The following is a 17,048-nucleotide window of genomic DNA, read 5'->3' on the forward strand; positions in this document are numbered from 1 at the left end:
GGAAGGGAGGAAGAAAAATGAAGTGAAATTAATCTGGTGTGTTTGAGGAAACCTTGCTAACTCTTTCAGATCACTCATGTCTTAGCTAGATATTCCCAAACTTGAAGAGTTAGGGGCCTTTCTATTTTATACTTGATAACTTTTTTCTGTTTTGTTATCAATATTCCTTAGCATTCTAAAGACTTTTCAAACAACTAAAGAAATAAAGCATGTGGTTCTATCTCTAAGGAGCTCATATGTTAAATGCCATAGCTTGGTCCTTCAAAATATTCTTAAATTCCAGTCTTTATTAATGATCTGTTCTGGAATTTTCCCAGAAAATTGAATCTCAAGCTTACAGGCATAGAATTTGCACATTCTATTCTAGTCACATTTTGAAAATCAGGACAACACTTGCCTTTCTCCAGTCTGGCAGTACCTTTCCTGTTTTCCACAACCGCGGCAGTTTGGCTACTCCATCTGCCGGTTCGTTTAGTACCCGAAGCTGTTGTTCATCTGGGCCAGATGACTAATTCATCCAGGGCAGCTCTGAAGGGGCTGTCTTACTATTATCATCTTCCTTATCTTAGGGATTTTAATGGCTCTCTTAGCCGTGTTTTCTGTCATTTGTGTAGTAAAGGTCATTTTCAATGACAGAGGGAACAGGAAAAAAAGGCTTTTCCGTATAAGTTGACTTGTGAGTTCCCTGTGCGTCCACATTGACTTTGGAACTGTTTCCTTGTGTATTTTGGAAACTTCGTTCTCAAGAAGTTCCTGTCTTTGCAGGGCTTGGCTTTCCCCATAGAATTTTGGACATGGGATCCTATCTTTTGAAATCTGCTCTTCTAAAATTTAAGGGCATTTCCGATGATCTCCAGGGTCCTTTGCCTTCTCTTTCACAAACTCTAGGTGAACATGATCCTTTCCCTACAGGTTTCTCATCATATCCACTCCAGAATATAATTTCCTTTTATTGATTCCTCTAGCTTTGAACGATCAGATTATCTTGAAGCCAAGTTATTAGCTGCATTTGATAGAGCATTGTCTGAGTAATTGAGCTCTTTCATTATTGCTCCGTCATACCTCTGTCCTGAGCTTCTGTTCTCTTGACAAGATTGGCAGCACACTCCATTGTTTAGCTCGCTTGTGTTTCTCTCTATTGGTCTTCACCCAAATGTTCTCCACTATGATTCCTCCTGCTTCCTGAATTTCTCACACAAGTCTGTCTTCTTAATATAATCTTCCTTATAATTTTTCACTTTATTTTTCTTGTATTTTTTGTAATGTAGCTCATATGGAAATGTTTTGCATGATTTCCTATATATATAAAATACATGTCATATTGCTTGCCTTCCCAGTGGATGGGGGAGGGAGAGAATTGAGAATCCAGAATTCTTTTTAATGTGAAAAAAGAATTTTTTTAAAAAGAAATACATTTAAAAAAAATTTAATGCTATTTTTTCATTGTACCACACCTTTCTTCCTCCTTCTCTTCTCTCCTCTCCTCTCTCTTCCCTCCCCCCAGCCCTGCCCCACTATTTCCCTGTCTTAGTTTTTTGGAATAAAGTACATTCCTTATTCAGTCAGGAATTCTAGTCAGGTATCTCCTCCCATCATGTTTCAATGATCCCTATGTGTCCAATTTTCCTTTTTACATTAAGACTTGCTAATATTTCTTGCTTGTTGCAAAATCTTTTGTAATTAGTGTGTACTAATTTGAGACTCGGGCTTTTATTACTGGTTTCTTTCTTGGAATTTATCTCCTGTGATCTTCTTAGTGCCTTAGATGATATTCTTTGTCCTTTATTGTCATGGCTCTCTCAGTATCTAACGTGCTGTGTATATATAAGCAGTTTTCTCTTTTTTCCAGAGTACAATGCAATAAAAAATTGTAATCAATAAGGGAAATCTGAAACAATGATTCAGTCTCAAATGACAGCTAAGTAATTTAATTCTAAAGAATGAGTGGGTCAGAGTACAAATCAAAGACACAATATATAAATATATCAAAGAAAGTGATAACAATGAGGTAGCTAGCCTACCAATACTTAGGAGATAAACCAAAACAGCTCTTAGGAGAAATCTTGTCTTTAAATACTTTACTTACGTTAACAGAGAAAGAATAGATCAATGAATTGAAGATGAAACTGCTTTAAAAAAATAAACCCAGAGATTTATTAAGTAACCCCCCCCCATAAAACCAAGAATAGACATTCTGAAATCAATGAAAATATAAACCACATCAAAAAACCAAAAAGTTATTGAGATAATAAGATGACTAGCTAATTTTCTTTAAAATAAGTAAATTAATATGTAGTAATTGTGTATAAATATTATTCAATACATATACAATAAAAAGATAAAAATAAAATAGACTGACCATTAGTTTGTTCTGCACCCATCCACTCCACCCCCACAAAAAGAAAGAGATGGCTATCAAATTATCAAAATTCAAAACTGAAAATGGGGGGGGGGGTGGCGCAACAAATGAGGAAATAAAAGAAATTGCCCAAAATTATGTTGCAACAAAATTGAAAGCTTAAATGAAATAGATGAATTTTTTTTTTTAAATATGAAATGCCTAGATTAACAAAATAAGATTTTTTTCCCCAAAAATAACCTGAGTCAGAAACAGAAATTGAATAAGCTATAGATTATTCCTAAAGTCTAAGTGGTGGGGGTGAACCACCTAGCTTGATTTATTTTTAAGTGAATTCTATCGAACATTTTAAAAACAATTAACCCCTATCTATAGTCAACTAATAAGCATTTATGAAGCACCTACTATGGGCAGCCAGGCACTGTGCTAAGTGTGAGCAATATAAAGAAATGCACAAGATAGTTCTTCTCAGAACGCCCCGTCTGATGAGAAAAACAACATGCAAATACAGATGGCATTGCATTCTGTTAGAAGTCAGATGTACAGAATAGTTGAAGAGGAGAAGAAAGTGTCTTTCTCCTCCAAAAGAGTCCGATAGTTACTTTGAAGTTTTTATTCGTGGACTCCAATGAGTCTTTGCCCTTTATGTAACAATTCCCACCCAATTACCCCAAGATAGCACTTGGATGAGGCACTGTAAGTTGCATTGTTGTATTGTTCTTCATTTGTTTCAATCATGACTGACTCTCTGTGACCCCATTTGGGGTTTTTGGTTTGGTTTGTTTTTTTTTAGCAAAGATCCTAGACTGGCTTGCCATTTCCTTGTCCAGCAGCAACATATATTATTATACGTAACTGGTGCTTTGGGTTCATCCTTCTTGGTTAAGAGGGCAGGTTCTATTGATAATGAGGAGTCTTTGAGAAATAACAATGGTGAAAGTAAAACACCTGAGTAGAACATTGCTGGCTGGTTGATTTTCCTCCCCCTTCCCCCTCCCACCCCCTATCCCTGCCCCTGCCCCAAAAGAAATAACCATGAGTGACTGAGTGACTTGAGCTGTTGGAAAAGAAAATAAGTCTGCCCATATGGCTAAAAGGAGTATTTCCAAATTGAGATTATTGTACTATATTGTTTGACATATGAGAAGCAGCATTTTTTTTTTTTTATTCTTTATAGTCAGGTGGGACTGAGTTTATACCCTGAAGTTGACCCTACTGTTGTGTGACCTTAGGGCAAATCCTTGAAAGTCCCAGTGTCCAGGCATGGATAGTTCTCTGTTTCAGGCCTTTTATAAACAAATCTTTGTTGGATCATGGATACTTGTGGCATTCTGGTGAAAATATGGACCCATCCTTCTTAGAATTATGTTAGTAAAGGCATAAAATACATAAGATTGCAAAGGAATGCAATTATAAATAATTATCAAAATATCTTTAAAATGACTTCATAGAGAGAAACCCTAAGGTCTAAACTCTAAACTAAGTTGAGAGTTGGTGCTGAGCTAAGTAGTGGATCTACACAGCTACTATGTACTAAGTCCTGGGAATACAAGGAAAGACAAGAAGATAGTTCTTGCCCACAAGGAGTTCCCAGTCTCGTGAGAGAAGGCATTACTACTGCAGTAATCCAGGCATGAGATAATGAGGGCCTAGTAATGACATGGTCAAAAGAGAGAAGGGAGGATATTAGAAAGATCGATGCAAAATTGAAATTGACAGAATGTGGCAACAGATTAAATATGGAGAGTGGGGGGCGAGAGAGAATGAAGAATTGAAGATGACACCTAAATTGCAAGCTAGAATGACTGGGAGAATGGTGGTTCCTTCCTAAAGTAATAGAAAAGAAAGAGAGGAAATACTGAGAAAGAGGGCAAATTTTTGTTTTGGTTATGTTGAATTTAAAATATCTAGGGGATAATCCAATTCCAAATTTCCAATATAAAGTTGGAGATTGTGGTCTGCAGGTTAGGAGGTGAACAGACTTAAGAATCATCAGTACAGAATTTAATCCATGGGAAATGATGAGATCACCACCATGAAATAGAAGGAAGAAGAAAAAGGGCCCAGGACAGAGCCTTGGGGGACATACACCATTACTGGATCAAGATCCAATTTTGCAAAACATTTCATTTTATCCTCACTAGCACCCTGGGAGGTAAATGCTATTATTATTGTCATTTTACAGATAAACTAAGGAAGAATGTGATTCTAGCTCAGAATCACAGAGATAATAAATGCTTAAGGTTTTATTTGAATTCAAGTCTTCCCACATGCTTGTATATCCACTGAATCACTAGCTGCCTCTTCATTAGTGTCCTTGAAATTTCAATAGAATAGAGTATCTAAGAGAAGGGAGAGAGTGATCAGTAGCTACAGAGATGTCTAGAAAGATAAGGGTTGAGAAAAAGTTATTAGATTTGACAATAGATCTAACATTACAATAGTAGTGTTAAAGAGAAATTTCAGTCGAATGAAGTTGGAAGGCCGACTTCTGGAAAGAGTTAAGAACAGAGAGGAGAGGAAGTAGAGTCATCCTTTGTAGGTGACCTTTTCAATGAGTTTAATCACAAAAGAGAAGAGAAATGTCATTGTCAGGTCTTTCATACTTGTGTTTATTCTCTTTGGGATTATATAGAGTTGGAAAAGTAAACACATGAGTTAATAATTTCTTACCACCCCAGTCACTCTTTTTTTCAGTAGTAATAAGATCTATCTTCCCTCCTTACACACACACACACACACACACGTATTTGTCATCCTTTTCCTTTTACAGATCAATCCTCCAAGGAACTCAAAAAAAAAAAAAAAAAGGTCAGCATGTATCTTCTCTGTGTTTCATGGCATAACCCAACTGCTCATACTTTCTATTTTCTTCAGTGCCATTTTTATTTCCTCATGTAGCACATGAAGGGCTGTGACATTAGAGTCCAAATGTGGCAGCTGCATTGCTATTGAAAGAAAAAATAGTTTGCTATAGAAATCTCGATCTTTTCCTTTTTGTTTTTGTTGTTTGTTTTTTCATTGACCTTCCAGTTCCATTCTTTAGTGTTTGGTATGTTGTTGGTTTTGTTGTTCAATTGTATCTGACTCTTTGTGGTCCCATGGACCTTGGTGTTCTTGACACAGATAGTGAAGTCGTTCACCATTTTCTTCTCCAGTGGATCACCTTTATGTCAGAACCTTTCCCCTGTGACTTAACCCCACACAACATAGCTCATTGAGCTACACAAGCTCTTCCACCATGATCTATGGGCAATCAGAGATCAAGTGGCTTGCCCGAGGTCACACAGCTGGAAAGTTTCTGAGGCAAGATTTGAACTCAGGTCTTTCTGACACTAAGCCCAATGCTCTATTACCTGGGCCACCTAGTTACCTCTGATGTTTGGTATAATCTGGCCTAAATCAATTCATAGGATCATAATTGGGTCTTTTGGTAAACTTTCTGAAAATTTGTTTTTTCCTCTACTTCTTGCTCTTTTATAAGCTAATAAACAATCTTCCATCAGATTTTAAATATGAGTTTGTCCTTCTAAACTAAAATTGAACTTGGCTGCCACATCCCTTGTAGAGAAATTAAGAATTTTCTAACTCAGAAGTTTTTTAGTCCACTTTGGCCTTTTCTTGGTGGTAATTGATTTATTTGTTAAACTTCCTTAGAAAATTGTGACAGTCTATGTTGATATTTGTTCTGTTATCCATTTCTCACTTTTCAGCACCAGTAGTTTCTTTAAGTCATGTTGGAGTTGCATCAATTTTATAGTATATCTTCTCATTGTTATCTAATTTGGAAATGATGTTTTTATATTTGCTCTAATCACTTAGTAGTTACTATACATAGACTGTTGAGACTTGGAAATTGACTACCATCTTGTTAACTAGGCACCAACCACCAAAATATAATCAGTTCTACTTTTTATTATATTGTTTGGTGCTTGCCATATCCAACATCTCCAGTTTCCATCATCTAGTTGTGTCTTCTGTGTAATCAACAAGCCTTTGTCTCTGATCATGTTTCTACTCCTAAATCGTGTTTTCTAGCATTCTTTCCATTATCCTTCCTTTTGTACTGATGACATAATTAAAGTAAAGGTGGATTTGTTTCAGAGACCCTTGTGAATGGTGTGCCAATGGTCATTTTTGCCAGTTGTCTAGGTTGTAACCACTCTTGCTCTTTTTTCTCCTCTTAGCTGTGGGTGAACCAGGAAGACGGTGTAGAGGAAGGCACCAGTGAGGTACAGAATGGACATCTGGACCCTAATGCCGACTGCCTCTGCCTGGGCAGGTCACTGCAAAACCGGGACCAGATGCGTGCCAATGTCATCAATGAGATCATGAGCACTGAGCGTCACTATATCAAGCACCTCAAAGACATATGTGAGGTAAGCTAGAAGTATCCCATAAATGGCAGAAGGGTAGGGACCTCTTGAATGGGGGTATCTGGGCTCATGTACCAGGCCTACTTTTCTTTCATATCTGGAACAAGACATTTTCATTTCCTGGAGGCAATGGTTATAGAGGAAAGAGCCAGAGGACCTAAGCTTAAGCCTTGTCCCTACCAAGTCTAGGTGTGACTTTGGCAACAAAACCTAACTTCCGTGATCCTTAATCTCCTCCTCTGTATGGGGATAAGAGGGGAGAGAAAAGTCCTTTTTGCAGTAAATTGCTAGAGAAATACAAATTGTCATTATTCTTTGTGCCTTATCTTCTTCACTTGGAAAATGGAGACAATAAAAATTACCCTTGCCAGGAGCAAAATGTGCAAATCTGCTTGGGTCTTGGAACTCTATGACATGGTTCTCTTTCCTTTCCCAGTGTGATCTCTCAGACAAAAGGTTATATACAAGCTTAGGCTTATTCTAGAATCTGACTTTGCAACCCACAGCTCTATTCTAGGGACTTCTTTCCTCTCCACAATTTCCCTGTGTGATGAATGAAAAGTCTGAGAGATCAAGTTTGTGGGGACTTAATAATCAATTTATTAATTAGGCAAGCTAATAAGCAATAGATTGATGGTCATTGGCTTCTCTCAGTAAACAAAGACAAAACCATGGAGATCACTAAATGTTTAAGTACCTTTGGAAAAGTTGGTGCTCCTGATAGGTGAAAATCAACCCTGATTGTTGAACAGTTAATGAAGAAGTGGGCATTAATGAGGAGGTGGGCTAAAAGTCTTTAGCTCCTCCTACTGAGAATGTGACCTGTTAGAACTCAGCTTCCTCTAGCGATCTGGACAAAGGAATCCATCATGGATTTATTTCTTAAGGGAAGAAATTCACCTAGATCTTCTAATTGGGTAGAGTCCTGACCCAGAATTCATAGCCAGTACTCAGAGGATTTAGGCTATTTCGTCTATGAGCAGTGTCCTTCAGAGATTGATAGATCTGTAAGGAATGCTTCCTGAATGAAGAAACAGAAAGAAAAAAATCTCAATCTTAATTTAATAATTGGTTATTAACACAATAGAAAAACAAACATTTTTCTTACCTGCCTTGGCTTCTATCTGCATATCTCTATAGAAAGAGAGCTACATGGGGAACCAGTAGGCTCCAGTTTGGATCAGGTTTGTGCCTTCACTTGTCACCTTGAAATCCTGTGATCTGGATGCTCAGCTAGACACATATGTCCTTTCAGCATGGGATTCTGGATTTGAGGGCAAGTGTAGTTGACTACCCCTCAAATCCCCTGACCCAGGGCCTAGGTGTTTGTTCCTCTCTTCCCAAACTCCTCCTCTTCTAAGCCTCCATTTCTTTCTTTCTAGTTAGCCAATGGTTAATAGCTCCTGTTTCTCTAATGCTCCCCACTATGCACTATCTTGATCTCACGGTACCTTTCCGTGGTTCTAAATGACAGGAGAACCACTGAACTCTATTAGTAGAAGTTTTTTCTACTAAGAACTCCCTATGCTAATGAAATCACAGGATAGCCCCTCTTCCATTGGTTGGTGTTTTCTTCTCATTTTTTAAAAAAACATTCTTTTTAAATTTTGAGTTCCAAATTGTCTCCCTCCTCCCCATCCCACACCCACTGAGAAGGCAAGCAATATGATAGCAGTTATACATATGAAATCATGTAAAACATATTTCCATATTATCTGTATTTCCAAAAAAAGCAAGAAGAAAGAAAGTGAAAAAATTATGCTTCAATTTGCACTCAGAGTTCATCAGTTCTCTCTTTCTAGATAGATAGTATTTTTTCATCATGAGTCTTAGAACTGTCTTGGATCATTGTATTGGTCAGAGTAGCCAAGTCTTTCGCAGTTGATCACCATTATAACATTGTTTTTGGTGTGCACAGTGATCTCCCAGTTCTTCTTCACTTTACATTAGTTCATATACGATCTTGACATTGTTTTTCAGAAACTACCCTACTCATCATTTTCTATAGCACAGTAGTGCAATCATATGCCACCAATTATTAAGCCATTCCCCAACTGATGGTCATCACCTCAATTTCCAATTCTTTGTCACTACAAAAAGAGCTGCTATAAATATTTTTGCACAGCTAGGTCCTTTTCCTTTTTTATTTTTATTTTTTTATCTCTTTGGGATACAGAATTAGTAGTGGTACTGCTAGGCCAAAGAGTATGCAGACTTTTATAGCTTTTTGGGGCATTGTTCCAAATTGTTCTCTAGAATGGTTGGATCCACTTCACTGTTCCACCTACATTCATCAGTGTCCTGATTTTTCCCTCATCCCTTCTAGCATTCGTCATTTTTTAAAGTTATGAGGTATTTGTTTTTATTTGGCTTTCAACAGCCTTCCTTAATTTGTTCTCCCTTTAATTGCCCTCCCCATATCGCTTTTCCTCCAATTTCCCTGTTGAGTAAGATCGATTTCTATACCCAACTGAGTGTGTGTGTATATTCTTCCCTTTTTGAACCAATTTTGATAAGAGTGAAGTTTAAGCATACCCTACTCCCCATTTTCCCTTCTATTGTAAAAGTTGTTTGTATATCTTTTATGTGAAGAAGTTTTCTCCATTCTACCCTCCTCTTTAAAAACATCCTTGTTTCTCAGTCTTTTTTTTTTTTTAATCATTCCAATATAAATTGGCTCAAACCTATGCCTTTTGTCTATGTAACCTTTAAATTGCCCTAGTAATGATAAGGTTCTTAGGAGTTACATGTATCTTCTTCCCGTATTGGAATATAGACAATTGAACTTTATTAGGATTACTCTTTTATGTTTATCTTTTTATGCTTCTCTTGAGTCTTCAGCTCTGCTCTTTTCATTAGGAATTCTTGAAAGACCTCCATTTCATTAAGTATCCATTTTTTTCTCTTGAAGAATTACACTCAGTTTTAGTGGATAAATTATTCTTGATTGTAGTCATAACTCCTTTGCCTATTAGAATTATATTCTAAACCCTCCGCTTCATTAAAGCAGAAACTGCTAAATCTTGTGTATTCTGACTGTGAATCCATGATATTTGAACACTTCCTTTCTGGCTGCTTGAAGTATTTCCTCCTTGACCTGGGAGCTCTGGAATTTGACTGTAACATTCCTGGAAGTTTTTGTTGTGGGATCTCTCTTAGGAGATAATTAGTAGATTCCTTCAATTCCTCTTTTACTCTCAGGATTTAAAATATTGGGACAGTTTTCCTTGTTAATTTCTTGAAACATGATGTCTAGGTTCTTTTTTTGATGATAGCTTTGAAGTAGTCCAATTTGGGGAGGGGTCCATCTCTCTTTTTTTTTTTAATTAAAGCTTTTTATTTTTAAATATACATATGCATGGATTACTTTTCAACATTGACCCCTGCAAAACCTCATGCTCCAAATTTTCTCCTCCTCTCCCCCACCCCCTATCTCTCCTGGGTCTATTTTTCAGGGCAGTTGTTTTTTCCAATAAAATAATTCTTTTTTTTTTTTTTTTTTTTTTTTTTGTAGTCTTTTGACTACTTTGTATTGTTTCTTGATATCTCATGGAGTAATTAGCTTCTTCTACTATTACTACAATTCTAATTTTTAAGTAATTGTTTTCTTCAGTAAGATTTTTGTACCTCTTTTTTCCATTTGGCCAATTCTGCTTTTGAAGTTCTCTTCAGTGTATTTTTATGCCTCTTTTACTATATGGCCAAGTCTTTTTTTTTTTTTTTTTTTTTGGTTTAATTTTCTTCATTTTGTGCTGCTTTTATCAAGCTGTTAATTTTCTTTTAAAAATTTTCCTGCATCACTCTTATTTCTTTCCCCTATTTTTCCTTTACCACTCATCTTTTTCTTTAACTTCCAGGAATTTTTGCTGGGTTTGAGTCCAGTTAGTATTTTTCTTTGATGCTTTGTTTTTTAGCTATTTTCATTTTGTCATCTTGTTCTGAGTTTATGCCTTGTTCTTCCCTGTAACTTTTTATAGTCAAGTGTTGTTGTTGTTTTTTTTTAACCATTTGCTTATTTTTTCCAGCCCAATTTTTTTTTCAATTTTTAATTTGATGTTAAAGTTAGCTTCTGCTTACCACGGAGCTGGGGAGGCACTAATGTTAAACTCCAGACTTTTTCTTCATGCTTTTCTTTTCAAAAGGATCTATAAGTATTTGACGCTTCCTAGGTGGTACGATTCTGGGAGAAATCTTCTCTCCTGAACTGTAGTCTGAGTTTTGCCCAGGAAGGGCCTCTAGTCCCCTTCAACTCCACATACTAGTGCTTCTCTTTGCCTTGACTGTGATCAAGACAACATGCCTCTCCACCCTGAAACTACAACCCAGAACTGCATATGGATAATAACATCAATCAGCGCCAACTGGACCCAGTGCTGGTAAAGGATCCCCCGTAATCTCTTTTTGACCAGTTGTCCAACCCTCTCTCCAACTTTGGGCAGAGAGCCCTTGAAGCTGCTGCTGCTACAACCACTGTTGCTATCACTGCATGTGCAGGCTCTGAACAGACCTCTATTCTTGGCTACATACTTCTGACTTCTTAAGTTTTAATTAGATATTTGTTGCCTCTGCCACTTCAAAATTTGATTTGATTTGATGGTTATCTAAAAGTCATTTGGAGGGGAATGTTGAATTTAACTGGTGGCTATCCCTAATCTGTCATCTTGACTCCAATCTCCATTAGTTTCTAATTATAGGGCTTCAACTGGATGGCCTCTAGGATTCTTGGATGGAGTGTGGCCTGTTACAAAGGGGAGAGTTCAGTTGGCTGACTCTGGTCAATGTATCTTTCTTTCCTCTGCAGGGTTACTTGAAACAGTGCCGGAAGAGGCGGGATATGTTCAGTGATGAGCAATTGAAGGTGATTTTTGGCAACATTGAGGACATCTATCGATTTCAGATGGGCTTTGTGCGTGACTTGGAGAAACAGTACAATAATGAGGATCCACACCTCAGCGAGATTGGGCCCTGCTTCCTAGAGCATGTGAGTTCCTATGGGAAGGATCACCTTGAGCTGGGTGGAGGAGAGAGGCAGGGGACATGGGAGGCCCCAAAGGCCAGTTTTTTCCTTCTGGCCTATATACTCCTGGCCCAGAGTAAGGCAGTATCAAGTGGTTCAAGCTTACACTCAGCCAGGGGCTAGTGGGACTGAGGGTGGATCCTGGCCCCATTTCTCATCTCTTTTTCATTGGCCCTGTGTCCCTTGGGCATGTTCCTTCCCTGATCTAGCTCTGAATTTCTCTGTGAAATGGTGCCAAAAGTTGAAGCAACATGGGATCGTGTGTGATCCCATACCAGTCCATAACTTCTCCACAGTTAGTTTCCCTTATCTAAAGAATTATTTGGAATGTTTGTGGCGGCCCTCTTTGTAGTGGCAAGAAACTAGAAACCGAGTGGATGCCCATCCGTTGGAGAATGGCTGAATAAGTTATGGGATATGAATGTTATGGAATACTATTGTTCTGTAAGAAACTATCAGCAGGATGATTTCACTCTGGAGAGACTCGCATGAACTGATGCTGAATGAAATGAGCAGAGCCAGATCATTGTTCACGGCAACAAGATTATACAGTGATCAATTCTGATGGACGTGGCCGTCTTCAACAATGAGATGATTCAGTCCATCGTTCAATAAAGAAAAGAGCCATCTACACCCAGAGAGAGGACTGTGGGGACTGAGTATAGACCACAACATAGCATTTTCACTTCTTTTGTTGTTGTTTACTTGAATTTTATTTTCTTTCTCATTTTTTTCCTTTTTGATCTGATTTTTCTTTTGCAGCAAGATAATTGTATAAATATGTATGTCTTAAAAAAACAAAACAAAGAATGACTCGGTTAGACAACAGTACTTTGAAGGTCCCTTCCAACTCAGACTATTGAGCCCTAGAGGGAGCCAAGAGTCTGGACTCCTCCCTATAAATATTTCTTTTATCCCCATCTCTGCCCTTTTTCAGATAACTAGAGAAAAGCCAACATCAGCCCCCATTAATTCCTTGCCCTTGGTGGCCATCTTGATTTCAAAATGGTATCATTGTAATTCTGTGCATCCTTTGATCCCCCCTGCTAATGTAGTGGATCAGATGGTCTCGGTGATCCCCACATTGCTAATAACTCCCAAAGAATTTCCATTTAGCTTGAGCAGGCAATATCAATATCCTGATCGACCTAATTACTTTGCTTCTGAGCAATTGTAGACAGACGATGATAAGTGGGGCCAAACACATTCTGGGGGTCCTTAGAGAAATCCCAAATTCAAGTTGAACAAACAATTGGTATGCAGACCAGGCTCTGGGGAGCCACAGTCTGAGAGGGAGAAGAACTAGAAGCAATTGTACAGCTAGATTACTACTGGCTGGAGTATTTGGCTTGGAATCAGGAAGTTCTGAGTTCAAATTCAACCTCTGACACTAGCTGGGTCATTCTGGACAAGTTACTTCACTTCCCTGGGCTTAGGTTTTCTTCTTTAAGTGAGGGGCTGGGATATGATGGTCTTTAAGGTCTCTTCCAGCTCTAATTCTCTGTCCTTAAACTGGAAGGGACCATCTAGTTTAATCTCCATTATTGTATAGAGAAGGAAATCAAGGCCCAGGGAAACCCAATAATTTTGCCAAATTCACAGAATAGTAAGTCATCCAAAATGGGATTTGATCCCAGATTCTCACTCTCTTTAAGACAAGAGTACCCTCCTTGGTCCCTTTCTATTCTTCCTTCTTTCTTTTGCAGACCTGGAACCTCCTGGATTGGCCTAAGCTCTAAATGGCCACAGAGGCCTTTTCCTCTGGCTTCTCATTTTTTCCCCCTAGTTTTCCTCTATGACTCTTTATCTTTTTCTTTAACTTCCAGGAATTTTTTGATCCAGATAGCATTTTTCTTTGATGCTTTGCTTTTAGCTGTTTTCAGTTTATTGTCTTATTCTGAGTTTATGCTTTGTTCATCATAAATTTTTATAGTCAAGGTTGTTTTCTTCCTGTTTTAACTTAGACTGGATAGATCGTCTAATGGAGGTTTCACGTTGGGGTGGATTGCTCAATAAGATGGTGTCCAGTGGGAGCCTGCCGGAGCATTGGAATTAGGAGAAGTTAGTAATGACTCTACCTCCCCAGTCCAGAAGGCTGTCTCAGCCGGGGGAGTTTCAGGACACAAACGTTTTGACAACGCTTTCTGTTCTCCCTTAAAATGTGGCCTCTCTCATCATCTGTGTGAGCACTTCCCCAATTTGGGCCTTAATTAGAATTCCTTCTGTTCCTTCTCTTGTCCATAGTCTCAGTTACCGACCCTACAGATTTGGGTTTGTTTTTTCTTACTCACAACTTGGCTTCTTTTCCTGAGAGGTCTTCTCTCTTGGCCGCTCCATTAATAGACATTAATCGTAAGCAGAACCCATACCTAGCATACAGTAGATACTTAATAAATGATTGCCGCCCGATCTATTGGCAAGTGAGATAGATTGTCGATGTGAGACAAACTGTAGTATCCCTATCTCTTAGGAGAGCTAGAGCCAGTTTCCATCAGTGCTTAAGGTACATTAATGGGGTGAAGACTTAGAAGCCTGGGCCGAGAGGGAGAGTCCAAATGGCATGCTAAGTGAGGCCAGGATTTATAGGGCATTTAACAGCAAGGCCAGACAGGGAACAGGAGGTATTCTCAGCAGCCATTAAAAACCATGTATGCCGGTATGGGTTAAATGAATGAACATCACCAAAGTGATGTTTTCTTTCCCAACTCATTGGCTACATGGGATTGGGAAGGGCCTCTGGAGTCAGAAGACCTAAGGGAGAGAAAGGACAGGAGATGGAAATCTGATTCTTAATACCTGAATGACCTGGCTCAAGTAATTTCCCTTTTTAGGCCTCAGTTCTCTTTCCCCCAGCCCACCCCATAAAATAAAATGGAATGGCACTAGATGGCCTGGGTTCCCTCCCAGCTCTAGATCTGTGACTGAGAGGTAACTTCATTCTGCACAATCGGGCAGAACTAATTCTTGCAGCCCACATGTTGACTTTGAAAACCACAAATGAACATCTCCAACCCTTTCATTTTACAGAAAAGGAGACTGAAGCCTGGAGAGAGAGGGCCAAGAACTTGGCCAAAGTCACCACAAGTTGTAATATGTAGGACAGAGATTTGAATCCAGTGCCTCTGACCCCAAATCAAATGCTCTTTCCATCACCAGTACGCTGTTCATTAGGCCAAGTTGCAAATTGTCTTCAGCCCTCCTTTTCCTATGGCATTCTGGGAATGGTCTCCTTCCACCCCTTCTATACTAGCAAATACCCAGAGGGCATGGCCATGGCTTTTCCTATTTTCTGAAGGAGTCTGGGAACTTCTGCCTGCATCCAGGCCCAGATGTGCTCAAGCATCAGCTCAGTCAGACGGACCAGTGCATTCTGACCCTTTGTTGTTTCCTGGGGGTCCCCCACTTTGGGCTTCATTCTAGGGATGCCTATGGACCCTTTTTCAAAATATAATCCAGGAGATTGCAAAGGAAGCTATTTATATTGAAATATATGTGTTTTTAAAAGCCACATTTATGGAGTTCAGATTCATGACCGCTGGTCTATTCACAATTTCTCCAGGATCTGAGCAGCAGGAGGCAAAGAGGAGGGAGGAGAAGAAGGAATATGGCTTGGGCCAAAGCCTTGGTTGGCCAACTTGACTGTCCTAGAAGCTGCCTGCAAAGCTACCATAGGGCTTTAAAGAGCATTATTCCCATCTAGCCTAGATGGGCTGTGTTGGTGGGCCCTTAGAAAGGAGAGGAGGAGGAATTCAGCAGGCAGCATCGAGGAGAGAGGATTCTCATTGTCCTGACACTCTAAACCCTTCTGGTGGCATCGAATGGAGCCTCTGAGTGAGCAAAATAGTTTCTCGTGCCCTTGACCCTGAGGATACAGGTTTAGTCCTGCAAACATATTGGCCCCATGTTACCCAGAGTTCCGGGGCCTATTTATGGCTTTCCCATAACTCAACATAGAACGCAATGGGCATTTAAGAGTAAGTCCTCTCTCCAGGAGCCCCAAAGGTATGGTGCTTGAGCGCAGGATCTCACTATTTCTAAGGGTAGCCCAGATGCTCTGAGGGAATTGAGACCAGAAGAAGAAGGAGATGTTAGTGGGGTGTCAAATCTGACACAAAATTTCTGACCGGGGGGCTGCTATACTATAGTCCTTCTTTACTTTTTGTGTCATGGAGGCCTGTGGTTTTATTCCTAGAATGATATCTTTAAATGAATGAAATAAAATCTGTAGGATTACAAGGGAAATCAGTTATATTAAAATACAATCATCAAATATTTTTACAGCAACTTCAGGAACCACCAGTTAAGAACTCATGCTATAGTATAAAGAGTACCGGAATAGGTAACGGTGAATCCTTGAACAAGTCATTTTTCCTTCCTGGGCCTCAGTTTTCCCTTCTGTAAAATGGAGGGGATTAAAAGTCCCTTCCCGGTACACCAATCTGAGAGCCTCATGGTGCTTCCTCCCCTTGTCTCTTTTCCCCTGCAGCAAGACGGCTTTTGGATCTATTCAGAATATTGTAATAACCACCTGGACGCATGCATGGAGCTCTCCAAGTTGATGAAAGATGGACGCTACCAGCACTTCTTTGAAGCTTGTCGCCTGCTGCAGCAGATGATTGACATCGCCATTGATGGCTTCCTCCTGACCCCCGTGCAGAAAATCTGCAAATATCCACTACAACTGGCAGAGCTCCTGAAGTACACGGCTCAGGACCACAGGTAAGTTGCCTGGCCTGTGTAGGTGGGCCCCCTATTAAAGGGGGCTGGAAGGCTGGAGGCTTTGCTCCAAGCAGAGCCATACTAGGGTAAAATGAGGGATTGTGGAGGATACTTTTATGAACTTCTACATTCTAGTGCTAGCTTAAGCTGTGAGACCTTGGGAAAGTTGATCCCCCTGAGTTTGTTTCTTCCTCTGTAAAATGGGCATCATAGTGAATATACTGTCTGCCTCACTAGGGAGTTCGAAAGAGCAAATGAAACAATGTGCGTAAAAAAAGTGTGATGGAAGCATGAGCAGTATTGTTATTTCTATACGTTATGCTGCCTTCTAACCTGTTCTATCTAGGATAAGTAACTTGAACCTTAATGGACCATTGTTTCCTTTTCAGAAAAATGACTGAGCTGAACTTTAACACTGGATTTGCAGTCAGGAAACTTGGGTTCAAATCCTAGTCTTGCTATTTACTACTTGTGTGACCTTGGGCAAGGTCACATTTCAGGGCCTTAGTTTCCTCCTCTTTAAAAATAAGGAAGCTAGAGTCAAAGGCTTCTGAGGCCCCTTACAGCTCTAGATCTA

General features: G+C 39.3%; 1 protein-coding gene across 6 annotated transcripts in view; it reads left to right on the forward strand.

The window, feature by feature from the left end:
* ARHGEF9 (Cdc42 guanine nucleotide exchange factor 9) overlaps positions 1 to 17,048 on the forward strand; it is a 244,133-nt gene that overhangs the window by 185,689 nt on the left and 41,396 nt on the right. For all 6 annotated transcript variants that reach the window (XM_051969023.1, XM_051969021.1, XM_051969025.1 and 3 more), the window contains 3 exons: positions 6,547 to 6,738; positions 11,537 to 11,716; positions 16,239 to 16,471. In XM_051969023.1, the coding sequence (XP_051824983.1) occupies positions 6,547 to 6,738; positions 11,537 to 11,716; positions 16,239 to 16,471 (605 nt within the window). The remainder of the gene's footprint in view (positions 1 to 6,546; positions 6,739 to 11,536; positions 11,717 to 16,238; positions 16,472 to 17,048) is intronic.

The sequence above is a fragment of the Antechinus flavipes genome, chromosome X (assembly GCF_016432865.1).
Source record: "Antechinus flavipes isolate AdamAnt ecotype Samford, QLD, Australia chromosome X, AdamAnt_v2, whole genome shotgun sequence".
Lineage (NCBI taxonomy): Eukaryota > Metazoa > Chordata > Mammalia > Dasyuromorphia > Dasyuridae > Antechinus > Antechinus flavipes.